The following is a 14198-nucleotide window of genomic DNA, read 5'->3' on the forward strand; positions in this document are numbered from 1 at the left end:
TTGTACGAGGTGGACTAATGCGAGTCAGTGGGTTGAAAATGTTGACCCGTCCCGCGTTTTTTATAACGGCAGCCCCACATTGACATCCCTAATGCATGTAAATAATGAATTTCATACATTCACCTTCACATATTTTAAGATTTAAATATTATTACATAATTTTTGCGATGTTATTTTACTCAATTTTGTTATACATCTATGATTTTTCTATAAATTACAACTGTAAAATCTAACGTTTGATGTTGATTTTTTTATAGTTTAAAAGATAAGACAACATATGTAATTTCAATTAACCTTAAGAACAGTTTAATTATTTATTATGAAAAAATGGAAGAAAACGTGTATTTACTTGATAATTTTGACAACTAAACATTTGGTATTAACTTTCCTGTCATATTAAACCAATATTATTAATTAACTAGTACAAACTTCACGAAGACAAGTTTGCTTGAAGGATTACCATTTCCCACTTAGTATAAGTGTGCTTGAAAATTGATAGGTTTTACCATTTTTTCTAGTTACATATAATAACTTAACTTATGTGACCTAACTTGTATTAAGAGTATAAAAGATTAAATATATTCTTTATCTTTAAATTTTTACGTAAAATTGACTTTTTTTTATTTTAAATTTTAGACAATTTGGGTACTTCTAATAAATAAACTATTGAAATAGGTATTTGTCAAATTTTTTACATTTTTAGTGTGAATTAGAATGTTAAGATATTTCATGCTTATTCATGGTTAATATGGATGTTATAATATTATAAAACAGTCCACACTTAGTAATTTGTTTGTTACGTAATATAAATATAAATATTCAGAAGATCTAAAGTTTGAAAAAAAAAATTATATTATAATACATAGACGAAAAATATATTTAATCTCATAAAAAAATTATATAATAAACACAAACTCAAGTTAATTAATCGAATTGAATATTGGAAACAAACTAGAAAAATCCAATCTATTGTATGACATTTTAATATTAAAAAAACAAGTAATACTTCATTTGACAATCTAATTATCACTTCCAATCTCAACACGAATTCAAGAATTTACTTCATACATGATATAAGACAGATACATAATAAATCAATTATATAATACAATAAAATTAAAATAATCACAAAATCATGCTATTAACAATTGTCATCTCTTTCATGAAAATTTATAGAAATTAGAATTATCATCTCTTTCATGAAAATATTATTTCTTAAGGAAAACTTAATAAAAATTCCTAAAAAACATTGATTTATGAGAATGTTAATGTCAAAAGCAAAACCAAACATGATAAACAAGTTTTCCAACTTCAAATTCCTGAAAAAATATTTCAATGAGGTAAAAGCATTTTTATAATTAGATGCACCGCATTTAAAAAATTAAATTCTTTGAAAACAAAATAAAGAGAAAAGCTTTTTTCAAAATTTCAAATAAAAAGTAAAACATAGATATTCACTTTAGTGTTTTAGAGAAAAAGAAAAATGATTAAAGAAGTCTCTATAAAAAAAAAAACATAAAAAAAAAATAATAATATTGCTCTCGTTGAGAGTCGAACTCAAGACCTCCCGCTTACTAAACGGGTGCTCTAACCAACTGAGCTACAAGAGCTTTATATTCATCTTAATCAATATTAGTTTATGATATACACTTAAAAAAGAAATTATGGATAATTTTACAATTACTTTTTTTTAAATAATTCCTACTTTAAATATAAATTTATAAAGAGAAATTATGGATAGTTTTACAATTACTTTTGTTAAATAACTCCTACTTTAAATATAAATTTATAAAGAGAAATTATGGATAGATTTACAATTACTTTTATTAAATAATTCCTACTTTAAATATAAATTTATAAAAATAAATAATGGATAGTTTTACAATTACTTTTATTAAATAATTCCTACTTTATTTTTTTATTAAAATAATTGGAGTCATTACTAACTGGAGTTATTACTAACTGCAGCAATTAAAAAGTTAATTATAAAAAGATTTTTTTTTTATATATTGAGATATGAAAAGAATAGTTATAGGAAAATTAAAATACATGTGTGTGTGTATATATATATATATATAATTACATTTAAAAGTAATTGTTTTGTAATTTTGAAAAAAAAATATAGCTAAAATAGTTTTTATTACAAATTTTCATAGATATATTGACATAGACAATGATTTGTACAACGATATAAATAAACGCAAAACACAACAAACTCACTCTCTCTCTTGCCGGTGCCAAAAATTCTCTCTCTCTCTCTCTCTCCGACGTACATTTCTTGCGGTTTTTGATATTAGGGTTTGATGGACTCCTCAGATTCCTGGGTTTCCACGCGCATCTCCAACTCTTCACGCCGCTATCATTCTCGATCTGGTTTTTCACTATCTCCACTTCCTTTATTCTCTTGTTTGAATTTTGAAAAATGTTTTTTATTGGATCCAAAAGTTATGGTATAACGAATTGTAACAGCGAATTGCAATTGTTGCTGCAGATCTGTACATGGAGGAGAGTGAAGGGAACGATGATTTCAGAGCGGAGTACCTCTGCCCTTTCTGCGCCGAGGATTACGACGTCGTTTCCCTCTGTTGCCACATTGACGATCACCATCCTATACAAGCCAAAAACGGGGTCCGTTTCCCCTCTCTTCTTTCCAATTACCAATTACCGACACAACTTAATATCAGAGTTTTAAAGCTTATTTTTAATCCTTCTAATTTAAAAAAAAAAAACATGTTCCATTTTAATTTTAACCTAATATCTTTTAGTTGTAGTTATAGGAACTTAATTAATTTAAAATGTATATTTATTTAGAGAGTAAATGAAATTAAAAAAGTGTGTGCATAGAGATTAAAATGAGATGTTTTCAGTGTTGTTTGTAACTATATAATGTGTAATATTTACGAGTGTAAAGTTGAAAGGAGTAATTAAGCATGATTTGAATTAGTGATCACAGTCAAAGATAAATAAATTATTTATTTTTATTACTACTACTATCAATTTCTTCTAGTGCTACAGTGAGGATAAGCGAGTATGTTTGTCGGTGGGTCGGTTTGTTTTGCGCGCTAACTTGTGTTTCTTAATTGTTGCTTGTGTCTTCAGGTGTGTCCTGTTTGTGGGAAGAAGGTGGGAGTGGATCTCGTTGGACATATTACCACGCAACATGGGAGCTTCTTGAGGATATCCTTTTTGCTATTTGGTTTGTTTCTTATGTTATTTTGTCATGGTTTTTCTACTCCTCTTTACTTCAGTTATTTGACAATTTTAAGTTGACAGTTCAGTTGTTTGATGCTTTTGAAGTTTGAAAACTAAACAGGAAGTAAAATGAATAACTTTTTATTTCCCTGTTCAAATTAACTTATGGACTTTAACTTTTGGAAATGTAGGATTTGATAACTTTTAAAAAGGTTGACCTCCATACATTGATTTTAATTTAGGAAGGAAGCTTGATTCATTTTATTTTCAATTTTTCTTCTTCCATAAACATTTAAAGTAGGCCAAAATTTGTTGATAGATAAAATTTCAATATGGATGCATATGGCCTTTAACAAAGGAAAAGAAAAGAAAAAGGACCTGTAAAATGTCATGTGAAGAGTTTTCATGTGTCTGCCCATCATTATGAATGGTAAGGTCTGCTACTTGAATTGTAGGGAATGAGTGATAGATTTCAGTGAGCCAATTTAAGTATGTTTGTATTAAGCAAGCATTAATTTAGTTTGTTTGGAATGAAGAATAGTGGTAGTGGACAAAGCATGCTTTATCTGATGTGTTTAGACTTTATCAAATGTGGCTAATTGTTTTGTTTAGTTATTCCTGTGATTTCTTTCAAACATTGTTAAATTATAATATTATGCGTTGACTCTGTACTATCTAGTTAAACTATGTATGTAGAACAAGAGTCTGAGTAGGGATGAAAAGTATGCGCCGACTCTATGAATATCTGGAAAATTATCCACAAATGGGTAGGATAAATACCCGTTAATTGGGATGAGTGTAGGATATAGGTAGATGAGTCCAGGATAGGTATTTACTTGTAAGTTTTATTGTGGATGAAGGCGTATTGTAGGATACTATAGCACTTATCCCACCCTATACCTATTTTATTTATTTATATGGTTTTTGCCTGCTTAAACCCATTTGTTTTTTAGTAGTAAGTTAGCAAAGACACCTTGAATGTATTATAAAAAAAATTGTAGCTATAACTTACTAACTCATTTTAAAAGATATAAGTTAGCAAACCTGATTCACATTTGCTAACTCACACCCACTTACATATGTAGAAAGAGTAATTTAGCAAGTTACACATCGGGCGTATTTTAAAAATTTGCAGTTTTAACTTGCTATATTACTCTTTCTAAAAGAACAAGTAGGTGTAAGTAAGCAAAACCTATTAAATAATATAAACATATTCATGCATTCAATTTCTTCGGGATTTTGGATAAACCACCAGAAATTCATGTTAACAAATAACGGAAGAAATCAACTACATCCTTTCATTCAAGAGTTAAGTTTTATAATTAATATTTTTTTATTGATTTATACACAAGTGAAGTGTGCGGTAATGGGAATCAGTATGGATATATAGGTATTCAAATGGCACAGGAATGAAAATTAAAGTTGTTTATCCACACAAGTATTTGACAAATACAAATTTTTTATTTTTAAACATGCGCATTGAAGTACTCTACCCAGTCCCTACCCATTATCGTTCTTGTATGCGAGAGGTGAACCCAAATCTTATTTCGTATCTGCATTGCCTTGAATAACTTGATTTCAAGTACTATTCATTTGGTCAAATGTTTTTCCATAACCAGAACTTACGTGCAGCGTAAAAGGAGGGTCAGGAAAGGAGGCTCTGGTTCAACAATTACTATGTTAAGGAGAGAGTTACGAGAGGGAGCCTTGCAGTCACTTCTTGGAGGTTCTACATTCATAGGTTCCTCCAATTCTGAGCCTGATCCTCTGTTATCATCTTTTATGTTCAGCCCACTTGTTGCTGATGAGTCTTCGAGTGCAACACCTCCTGCTTCCATCCAAGGTGCCCTTGTAAAAGAAAGCTCAAAAGATTATTTCTTGGAAAGGTAGGAATGTTGATACCGCTGTCTTATTATGTTTTGCTATGCATGTGGTCTTATGCTCTGTATGTAGTTAAATCTGTGACCGTTTTCTTTTTTTAAAATAACTGATGAAACAAGAAACGGTTTCTTGCATTCAGGAATTCATGAATTGGAACCATTAAATCAATGATCAGATAGCTCACATTTCGAATACGTATATTTAAGTTAGATTTATCGAGATATAATGAGTAGTTCTATCTGCATTCAATGGTTGTGATTGTTGGTGGAATGACTTGAACTGTTGTATGATCATTTTAGCATCGTGTCACAGTGCTTCAAAACCTTTTCATTCATTTTGTGATTGACAACTATTCCAATATTGTGTGGGTACAGAAAACCTAAACAGTTACAGCTGTCAGAAGAGGATAAAGTAGAGAACGCTCGGAGGTTTGAATTTGTGCAAGGGCTTCTCTTGTCTACCATTCTTGAAGATAAATTATGACTGCATTTGTAGCTGGTATGCCATTATTGTATTAGGAGCTGGAGCTGTAAGCACGAGAGAGAGAGAAAGAGAGAAATTCAGAACGATACGAAGTGGCAGTAGCTACATTGGATATGTTATATATATGTATGTTGTCTATAGTTATGTTCATAAATGCAACCTTTTTTTCTTGTCTGCTTGTCTTCCATTGGGAATAAAATTCGTTTCACTAGCACGGCCACATTGGGGCACTAGAATTTATACCCCGTTCGTGTTTAACGGTTTGTTTCTTGAGATTCTTGTACATCATGAAAAAGGTAGGGTTAAATTATAGAAAAACTATTCAATTAAAGAGGGTATTTTCATCATTTCATGTCAATGATGGGTTACAGGTTTAAATTTATTGGATGCAGGAAGCAAAAGCGAATAGCTCAAATTATCAGCAGCCTGCCATACTAATAATTTTTTTTAATTTTTAAAATAGTATCTAATTTAGTCAATTAATTTTATTTTTTTAAATTTATTTTTATTTAATAATTTTATAATAGTATATATTATAGATAAAAGCAAATATTTAAGATTTTTTTAAAAACTAATATTTAGTATCATGTTAACTTTTTAATTAATGTGACTATTTTTTTTCTTATAATGAGAAGTGAAAAAGTACAAGAAAGGAAATAAAATGAATGCATAATTTATTATATCTATGATCTCAACATTCAGTGACAGAGACAGAAACACATATTATATATAAATGGTAGAAGTATACCTAAGCATCACAGATGGGCAGTGCAGGCCAGCATAGCCGGCAGCCACCGCTATATAAAGAGTTCCCTTTCCCATATCAGAGACCACAGAGCAGAAACCACCACTTAAGAGCTGAAACCACCACTAAGAGCAGAAGAATGGGAGTATTTAGACAGGATTATGATACCCCTGTTGCAGTGCCTCCTTCTAGGCTTTTCAAAGCCATGACATTAGATTTCCATAACCTCTTCCCAAAGCTTGTGGATACCATCCACAGTATTGAATTCACCCAAGGAAATGGTGCTCCTGGCACCATCAAGAAGATCACCACCATTGAAGGTCAGTAACTAAATGCTATCTTTTAATTACACTTAAAAAAAATTATTAAATAAAAACCAATTTTATAGAAAAAATAATTAGTTATTGACAAAATTAGATATTATTTTAGAGAAAAAAAATTATTGATATCAATTAATTAGTGTTCTTCCTCTAAATAAGCCTAAGATATACAGTGAGTGACTATACCCTAATTATAAGAATCCATTAAATTTGTACTAAGACAATTTGAATAACTTACATATAGAAGATTGTAGAATTGATGAGTGTGAATGAAATTAATATGGGAGCAGGTGAAGAAAGCAAGTATGTGCTGCACAGAGTGGATGCAATTGATGAGAGTAGCTTTGTATACAACTTCAGCATAATTGATGGCACTGCTTTGCCTCAGACATTGGAGAAGATCTCATTCCAGACCCAACTGCTTGAAAGCTCCAATGGAGGAACAATTAGGAAGGTCAATGCCAATTTCTTCACAAAAGGTGAAGCTCTTCTCACTGATGAGGACCTCAAGGCTAACCAAGCCAAGATCCAAGGACTTGTCAAGCTTGTTGAAGCATATCTCTTGGCAAATCCTCATTACTGAACCTCTTTGCAGTAAACCATCAAAACCCTTCATGGATTTCTAGCCTCACCAATAAATTAATAATACTTTTTCTCAACTTTCCATTTGGTAAACATATAATCTGATTATAATTTTTTATATAGTAAAAAATAAACAAAATAAAATGAGATATTTTAGGTGTTCCAATCTTTATATAAATACTTCAGAGTGTCTCAACCCTTATACAAACACTTTAAGTTTATACAAACACTTTAAAGATGTATCAACCCTTATAAAAAAAAACCGTCAATGTCAATCTGTCGTACACAATATCTAATTTATAAATATACTTCAGATTCTACAAACCACCAAACCAATCATTAACTAAAATGCATCTTACATCAACCAAAATCATCATCTACCAATCACCTAGTTATAACCTGATTATAATATACTAGTGTAATAAACCTACAAATTTAGGTATATATAAGATAAACTTGAACAGAGAAAAGAACTTGAATAGTTTCATGCAGAAAAAATAAAAAGTGAGGTTAGAAGACAAAACAAAATGGCCATACCTTGGAAAGGGGAAAACAATTATAACTGACAGAATAAAGGAAAGCTCCAATATATGATTAGTTAATGTAATATGTTGATTAAACTTAACTTTAATGAAATACGTAATTATAATTAAAAATAGTTATTATAATTAGCTCAAACAAATACTATATAAATTAACAATAAAAAAGGTAAAAAAATTAATGAATTTAATATGTTGGTGCTTTATTTGTGTTTATTACACTTAATTAACCCAACAAATAAATAAATGGTTAGGATTTTAAGTGTGAGTTTGTTCACATTGAGTAGGAATGTGTATGAAGAACAAGACATAAGAAAGAAGATCATCATATCCAATGCTTTAAGATTTTAGATTGAAAGTGATGTCTTAACTTTTTTTATATGAAATGTTCATAACGAATCATTTAGACATTTTTTCACATAAAATATTTTACAAATTGATGATTCGAATATCGAAAGTCTTCTTGACAAGGAATTTTAGGTAAACGTGTTCCATTATGATAAAAACAACTATACAAGTGGATAACCAATGTTGCTTTATGCAGAGGTGACCAATGTGGAAGAAACTCACACTTAGAATCTTAACAATCACGTCTTAGGAACAATATAAAGACTTATACAGAAAATACTTTACATAAATATTGAAAACAGAACGGAGTGAAGGAAATGAATGTTTATTGATGTGAGAATGAAAGAAGAAAATGACTTTGTCTTAAAATGAGAATCTCAAATCTTATAAACACAACGATATTCACTAAAAAAAATCATTAAATAAATATCAATTTTAGAAATTAAAAATAATTAGTTGTTATATTGACTAAATTAGATATTATTTTAAAAACTAAAAAAATTATTAGTATCTAAATTAATTTGTATTATTGATAAATAGTTTCTAAATTAGTATCTAATTAGTTATCAAAATATTAGCTATCAACTTTATAATCTAAATAATTAGTAGTTAAAACTTTGATAGCTAATTAAATAAAAATTTAAAAATTATTTATTAATAATAAAAACTAATTTAGATATCAATAATTTTTTTTTAATTTCTAAAATAATATCTAATTTAGTTAATATAATAATTAATTATTTTTTTAAAGTAATTTTCATTTAATGATTTTCTAGTGATTTTTTTTATCTATTTTAAAGTTGTAAATAACCTATTAATATATAAAAACTTTAACTAAACAATATAAAATTATTACCTTTCATAATAACATATAAAATACAAAATAGTCAAAACAAATGTTAAATCAACCAGATTAAAGGGCATCTTAGGTTGTGAATTGAGAAACTTTGCCGTCCATCAACTCTTTAGGATTTTCTTCCTGCACCCCTACATTTTTCTTCCTCCACCCCTAAATTCTTTGAAATGCTGAAATTATCCTTTCACGATGATTCTTGAATAAGAGTTTCTTAAGAAAAAGTGTTTCTAAAATAGGCAGCAAAGGACGTTTTTGAAATAGGAAATTCTGAAGATAAAAAATCATTCCAAAATATTCTTTCCATAACACATTTTTTTATTTCTGATAAATCTGAAATTAATAAAATATGTTCTGAAAATATCTCATAAAAAACAATTTGAAAGTCATTTTTAAAATAGGTAAAACAGTCTTCTTAAAAAATATGAGGTACAGGAAGAAATTTGTTGGGGGTGCATGAAGAAACAGCCCAACTCTTTTTGCTTTGCTTCAGTCAAGCTTTCCAACTTTTTTCTGTCATTATCTTCATATTATAACTTTAATTGAGAAAACAAATATACTACCTCACTGTATAATTAACGTAATCTTTTAATTACATAAAAAAAAAAAATTTTAAACTCTAAACTCTAAACCCTAAAATTTAATTATAAATAGTATGTATGGTTTCATTGTAGAAAAACATAGAAAATCAATTGTTAATTAGTCAATGTCAAATTTGTTGTATATATTCGACTCAAATTATTGAAGTTAATTTATTATACCTTTTTAATGCTGATTTTAAGTAGCATTAATTAACCCAATATTATTTCATTATTATTTTTTAAATTAATTTTTAATTAAAATAATTTAGTGTTCACTTAACTCACGTTAATATGTTTTTATTTTAAAATTATTTAGTTTAGTATCAATTAAACTAACACTAAATAAAATTTATTTTTAATATTAATTAAAGTTGTATCACTCTGACGAATGTGAATAAAATAAAAAAATCTCGTATAAAGTTTTTATCGTTAATAAAATAAAAATAAAAAATAGGACAATTTGCAAGAGATGAATGTGAATAAAAAGGATAAATGTAAATGAAAGAAATGAGGAGACGTGTGTGGATGAAAGAGATATATGTGAATTAAAGAGATGTATAGAAATCAAAGAGATGAGTGTGAGTGAAGAAGATGAATGTAGATGAATAAGATGAGTGTGAGAAGATTGCTCATTATGAATGAAGAAGATGTGTGTGAAGAGATTTATGAGTGTGAAGAAATTTATATTCGAGTATTCAGATTAAAAATAATTTACAATTTCTATTAATACCAGAAAGACACACAAATTCATAGAACATTAATCGGTGTATACTTAGTCAACACTAAATTAAATAAATATAAATATTATAAATAAATAAAATTAGTATCAATTAGGCTGATACTAACCTTATTTATTTGTAATATTTATGTAGTTAACATCAACTTAACTAATAATTATTTATTAAATTTAAAAATAGTTAGTACTACCAAAAAATTGAGTAAACATAGTAGCATCCAACAACATTAAGTATATTCTATTAGCACAATGCTAATAACACAAATATTTATTTACTTAAAAAAGAGTTGGTTAAGCTAACTCTATTAGTATGGAATATTTAATGGACTCTATTAGTATTTACTAAGAAGTCCTATAAATATTTATTTAATAAAAAATTTAGAAATATATATATATATATATATTTAAATTAATATATTATGTTGCATTAAAGTTTACTTTTACCAAGACTAATAATATTAAAACTAATTTGATATTGTAGTATTAACTTCAAGTCGTGCAAAGCATTAATTATATATATATATATATATATATATATATATATATATATTCATAATGCCAAAAACTTATGGAAAAGATTTGGAGCAAAGATTTTTCCAAAGAGATCTTTTCTACATTTTTGGACCATTTTTTTTTCTCAGTTTTTATTTTTGCATATTTTATATAAAGCAAAGTTTAACACAGAAAAAAATAAAATAGTTTTTCTCCCTCTTCGTTTTAGCTAGCAATATAAAACTTTTACTCTTTTTTTTAAATAACACATAAAAAACAAAGGTTAAACAAATAAGATTAGAAACTTTGCCGTCCATCAACTCTTTGTGCTTTGCTTCAGTCAAGCTTTGTAATTAAGAAAATAAATATACTAGTATACTGTATAATTAAAGAAATTTTTTAATTATATTAAAAAGATATTTAAAATTTTAATTATATTAAAAAGATGTTTAAAAATAGTATTAAATTTGTGTAGTCGTTACTTTAAAAAGAAAAGTTATTTAGTTATTTTAAAATAAATAAAAAATATTGTTTTATTTGATCTAAAAATTAAATATACAAGTTTATTGTCAGTATTATTTGGTAATTTGGACTAAGTCGAAAAGTTTAATGACAAAATTTGAATGCTCTGCATAATAGGATATATTATTAATTACTATTATTATTATACAAAATTTATGAAAATTTATTCGTGTATAATAAAATTTTATTTGGATTTGCGTTATTTAATGAAACTCTTTTGAATTTTATTAGATTATAAAGATCATGGTAAAATATTTTTTTTTTTAAATGTGATATTTATCGAGGGGTATTACGTTGCGAGCATGCAGCTGCTAATTAATATTGCTAACCAATTTTTAATTTAAGTAATTTAGATTTGTTGACTAAAGCAACTATTTTTTTTTAAAAGTGAGAATATTTCTCAGTATCTTTTTTTTATTATTTTAAGGTTTGGTGGCATCGAACTTCTTGAATCATTCCGAACACTAAAATTAATTCTAGATGTATCTATCATAGTAAAGACAACATACAAGTAAAATAAAATGAACAATTATTTAATTCCCAAAAAATTATAGTCATTTCATGAGTTAAACATATTTTTTTATAGGTAATCACATCTTAAAGTTTCATAGGTAATGCATTTCTTTATTATTTGAAAAAAATAAAATAAAGCCGTCTATGGTATTATAAATATGTTTGGATACACTTCTAAATATTTAAGAAATTAAGTAAAACTTTTTTAAATTAAAGCAAACAGTATAAGTTAAAAAGAAAAGTTAGAATTTCATAAATTAATTTGTATGAAAAAGTTTGAATGCAAGTTAGGGTTTATCGATCTGTATGCAAGAGAAGAATCATCAATGAACTATTTGACATTTTCTTTTGAATACTTTGATCATTAACAATAGATAAAACCTTAATCAATTCATAGAGCATTAAAAAACTACATTATTAATGGTAGCACTTTGTGTAGAGAATAAGATATACTCATATTTACTCCACCTTCTGACTAATTCTTAGTCTTCATTCTCCTAATCCCATTATAAAACATGGAATAATACTGCATGATCCAATAATTAAATGAACATCGTGGTGAGCACCAAGAACAGTGAAGTTGTTAAGATAATTAAGTAGCATTTATGAGTAGGAATTGTATCTGGTGTGAGGCTATAAATACCATCTCTCCCTGTGCCCTATTCCATATTACAATCTTTGCATCCAATTAAATTACTGTATCTTAGTATTTGTGTTGATCTTTGTGTGTTTATTATCGATCATGGGTGTTTTTGCTCACGATGATGAGAACTCCTCCACATTGGCTCCAGCAATATTGTACAAAGCTCTGACCAAAGATTCAGACAGAATCATCCCAAAGGTTCTTCCTGTCATCCAGAGCATTGAAACTATTGAAGGAAATGGTGGACCTGGAACCATCAAGAAGCTAACAGCTACTGAAGGTCAGTGTACATAAATATTAATAATGTTAATTTCTCTTAAAACACGAGTCTTAATCCTTTTGTCTGTATGAGTTTGGTTATTTGATGTTTAACTTTCTTGGTTAACACTATAGTTGGTTTTTGAGGTTTCTGATGTTTTATTAATAGTTAGATGGAGGATTTTGGCCTATTTAGAGGAGACTAAGGTTAAGATTTATTTTTTTTAATAAGGATTTGACCATCTTGAAGTGGTTCATATTTATTTATTTTCTTTTATTGATAAAAAAAATTAATAATGTTAACTTCTTTTTTGCTAATATTTACTTTTAGCATATGTTCGTTACAAATTGAGTGTTGCAGATCCATATCTATAAGTATGTGCAAATCTCATTTTATAAATCAATTTTATGGGATTTAACTAGATTTAAAATTTACTCTGTGTTGAATTTGAGTTAGGTTCTGAAAAGGGTTTGTTTTGATTATGCATACATACATGTAATTCAGATTGTTTTATTTAAAATAATTATGATCAAAGTTACTCTTCTTCACTGTACATTTATATGTTTCTTACTTAGTAACAAAAGATCAAAGTAAATTTAACTCTAAACCTATAGATAAAACTCAAAATTAAGTTTTTCTTTTTAGAAACTGATTTCAAGCTAGCAAAGAATAAGAATGTTTTTAATAGTAAAATTTATCATATTAAACTTTTTGAAGGGTAAGTTTTTGTATTATGATTAATGTCTTAAACTTTTAATTTATTAATTTATATGAGATCTGTTAGAAAATGAGATAGATTTTCTGAAAGTTTTGTCGGGTAGACTTTTTAGTTATTTTTAAGAAGGATTTTCTTGAAATAACTCTATTTATTTATTTATTTTTACTGATAAAAAAAAAAAGTTAGATTGTAAAGAAAAGTAAGTAAAGAAAATTATGATTTTTTGCAGGTGGCGTAACAGGTTTTGTGCTGCAGAGAATCGATGCAGTGGACGAAGCAAACCTGGGATTCGACTACAGCATAGTGGGAGGACCAGGGTTGCATGAAAGTTTGGAGAAAATCACACTTCAGACGAAGGTGGTGGCTGCTCCTGATGGTGGCTCCATCTCCAAGGTCTCTGTCAAATACCACACCAAAGGCGATGCACCTCTCTTAGAGGCAGTGCTCGAAGAGTCAAAGGCAAGAGGAACTGGTTTTTTCAAGGCTGTTGAGAGTTACGTGTTGGCAAACCCTGCAGAATACTAGATCCATCTATGCTTCTTCAACATCTGCTTTGCTTTCGTTTCCTTCTGAGTTTGTTTTATGTAACATTCTTAAGTGTTACAATGGTGTTCCTGAATTTCGTGTGATCCAAAATCTACGTCTCTTGTTGGTGTTCATGTCGATTTCCATCTGTATTCTGCAATAAATATATATATTATAATGCAATGGAATCTTATACTATTGCATTTTCTATTCTTTCTTTCAATTGCTCTTCTCAAACTCTGCAATCAACCATCATGTATATATAT

General features: G+C 27.8%; 3 protein-coding genes and 1 non-coding gene across 4 annotated transcripts; 3 read left to right on the forward strand and 1 right to left on the reverse strand.

Moving 5' to 3' along the window:
- Positions 1–1536: 1536 nt before the first annotated feature.
- On the reverse strand, positions 1537–1610 carry TRNAT-AGU (transfer RNA threonine (anticodon AGU)). Its single transcript has one exon. It is a non-coding gene; the product is annotated as a tRNA-Thr (tRNA).
- Positions 1611–2134: 524 nt separating this feature from the next.
- LOC137820906 (protein DEHYDRATION-INDUCED 19 homolog 4) lies at positions 2135–5730 on the forward strand. Its single transcript, XM_068625234.2, has 5 exons — positions 2135–2373; positions 2492–2628; positions 3100–3177; positions 4819–5078; positions 5448–5730. The coding sequence occupies exons 1-5, from the start codon at positions 2304–2306 to the stop codon at positions 5554–5556; spliced, it is 654 nt and encodes a 217-aa protein (XP_068481335.2). The 5' UTR covers positions 2135–2303; the 3' UTR covers positions 5557–5730.
- Positions 5731–6292: 562 nt separating this feature from the next.
- On the forward strand, positions 6293–7309 carry LOC137821772 (pathogenesis-related protein 10). Its single transcript, XM_068626523.2, has 2 exons — positions 6293–6621; positions 6912–7309. Exons 1-2 carry the CDS (start codon positions 6318–6320, stop codon positions 7202–7204), a joined length of 597 nt encoding a protein of 198 aa, XP_068482624.2. The 5' UTR covers positions 6293–6317; the 3' UTR covers positions 7205–7309.
- A 5015-nt stretch (positions 7310–12324) lies between these two features.
- LOC137821179 (ABA-responsive protein ABR17) lies at positions 12325–14155 on the forward strand. Its single transcript, XM_068625649.1, has 2 exons — positions 12325–12710; positions 13637–14155. Exons 1-2 carry the CDS (start codon positions 12530–12532, stop codon positions 13930–13932), a joined length of 477 nt encoding a protein of 158 aa, XP_068481750.1. The 5' UTR covers positions 12325–12529; the 3' UTR covers positions 13933–14155.
- The last annotated feature ends 43 nt before the right edge of the window (positions 14156–14198 follow it).

Source organism: Phaseolus vulgaris, chromosome 9 (assembly GCF_051622355.1).
Source record: "Phaseolus vulgaris cultivar YP4 chromosome 9, ASM5162235v1, whole genome shotgun sequence".
Classification (NCBI taxonomy): Eukaryota; Viridiplantae; Streptophyta; class Magnoliopsida; order Fabales; family Fabaceae; genus Phaseolus; species Phaseolus vulgaris.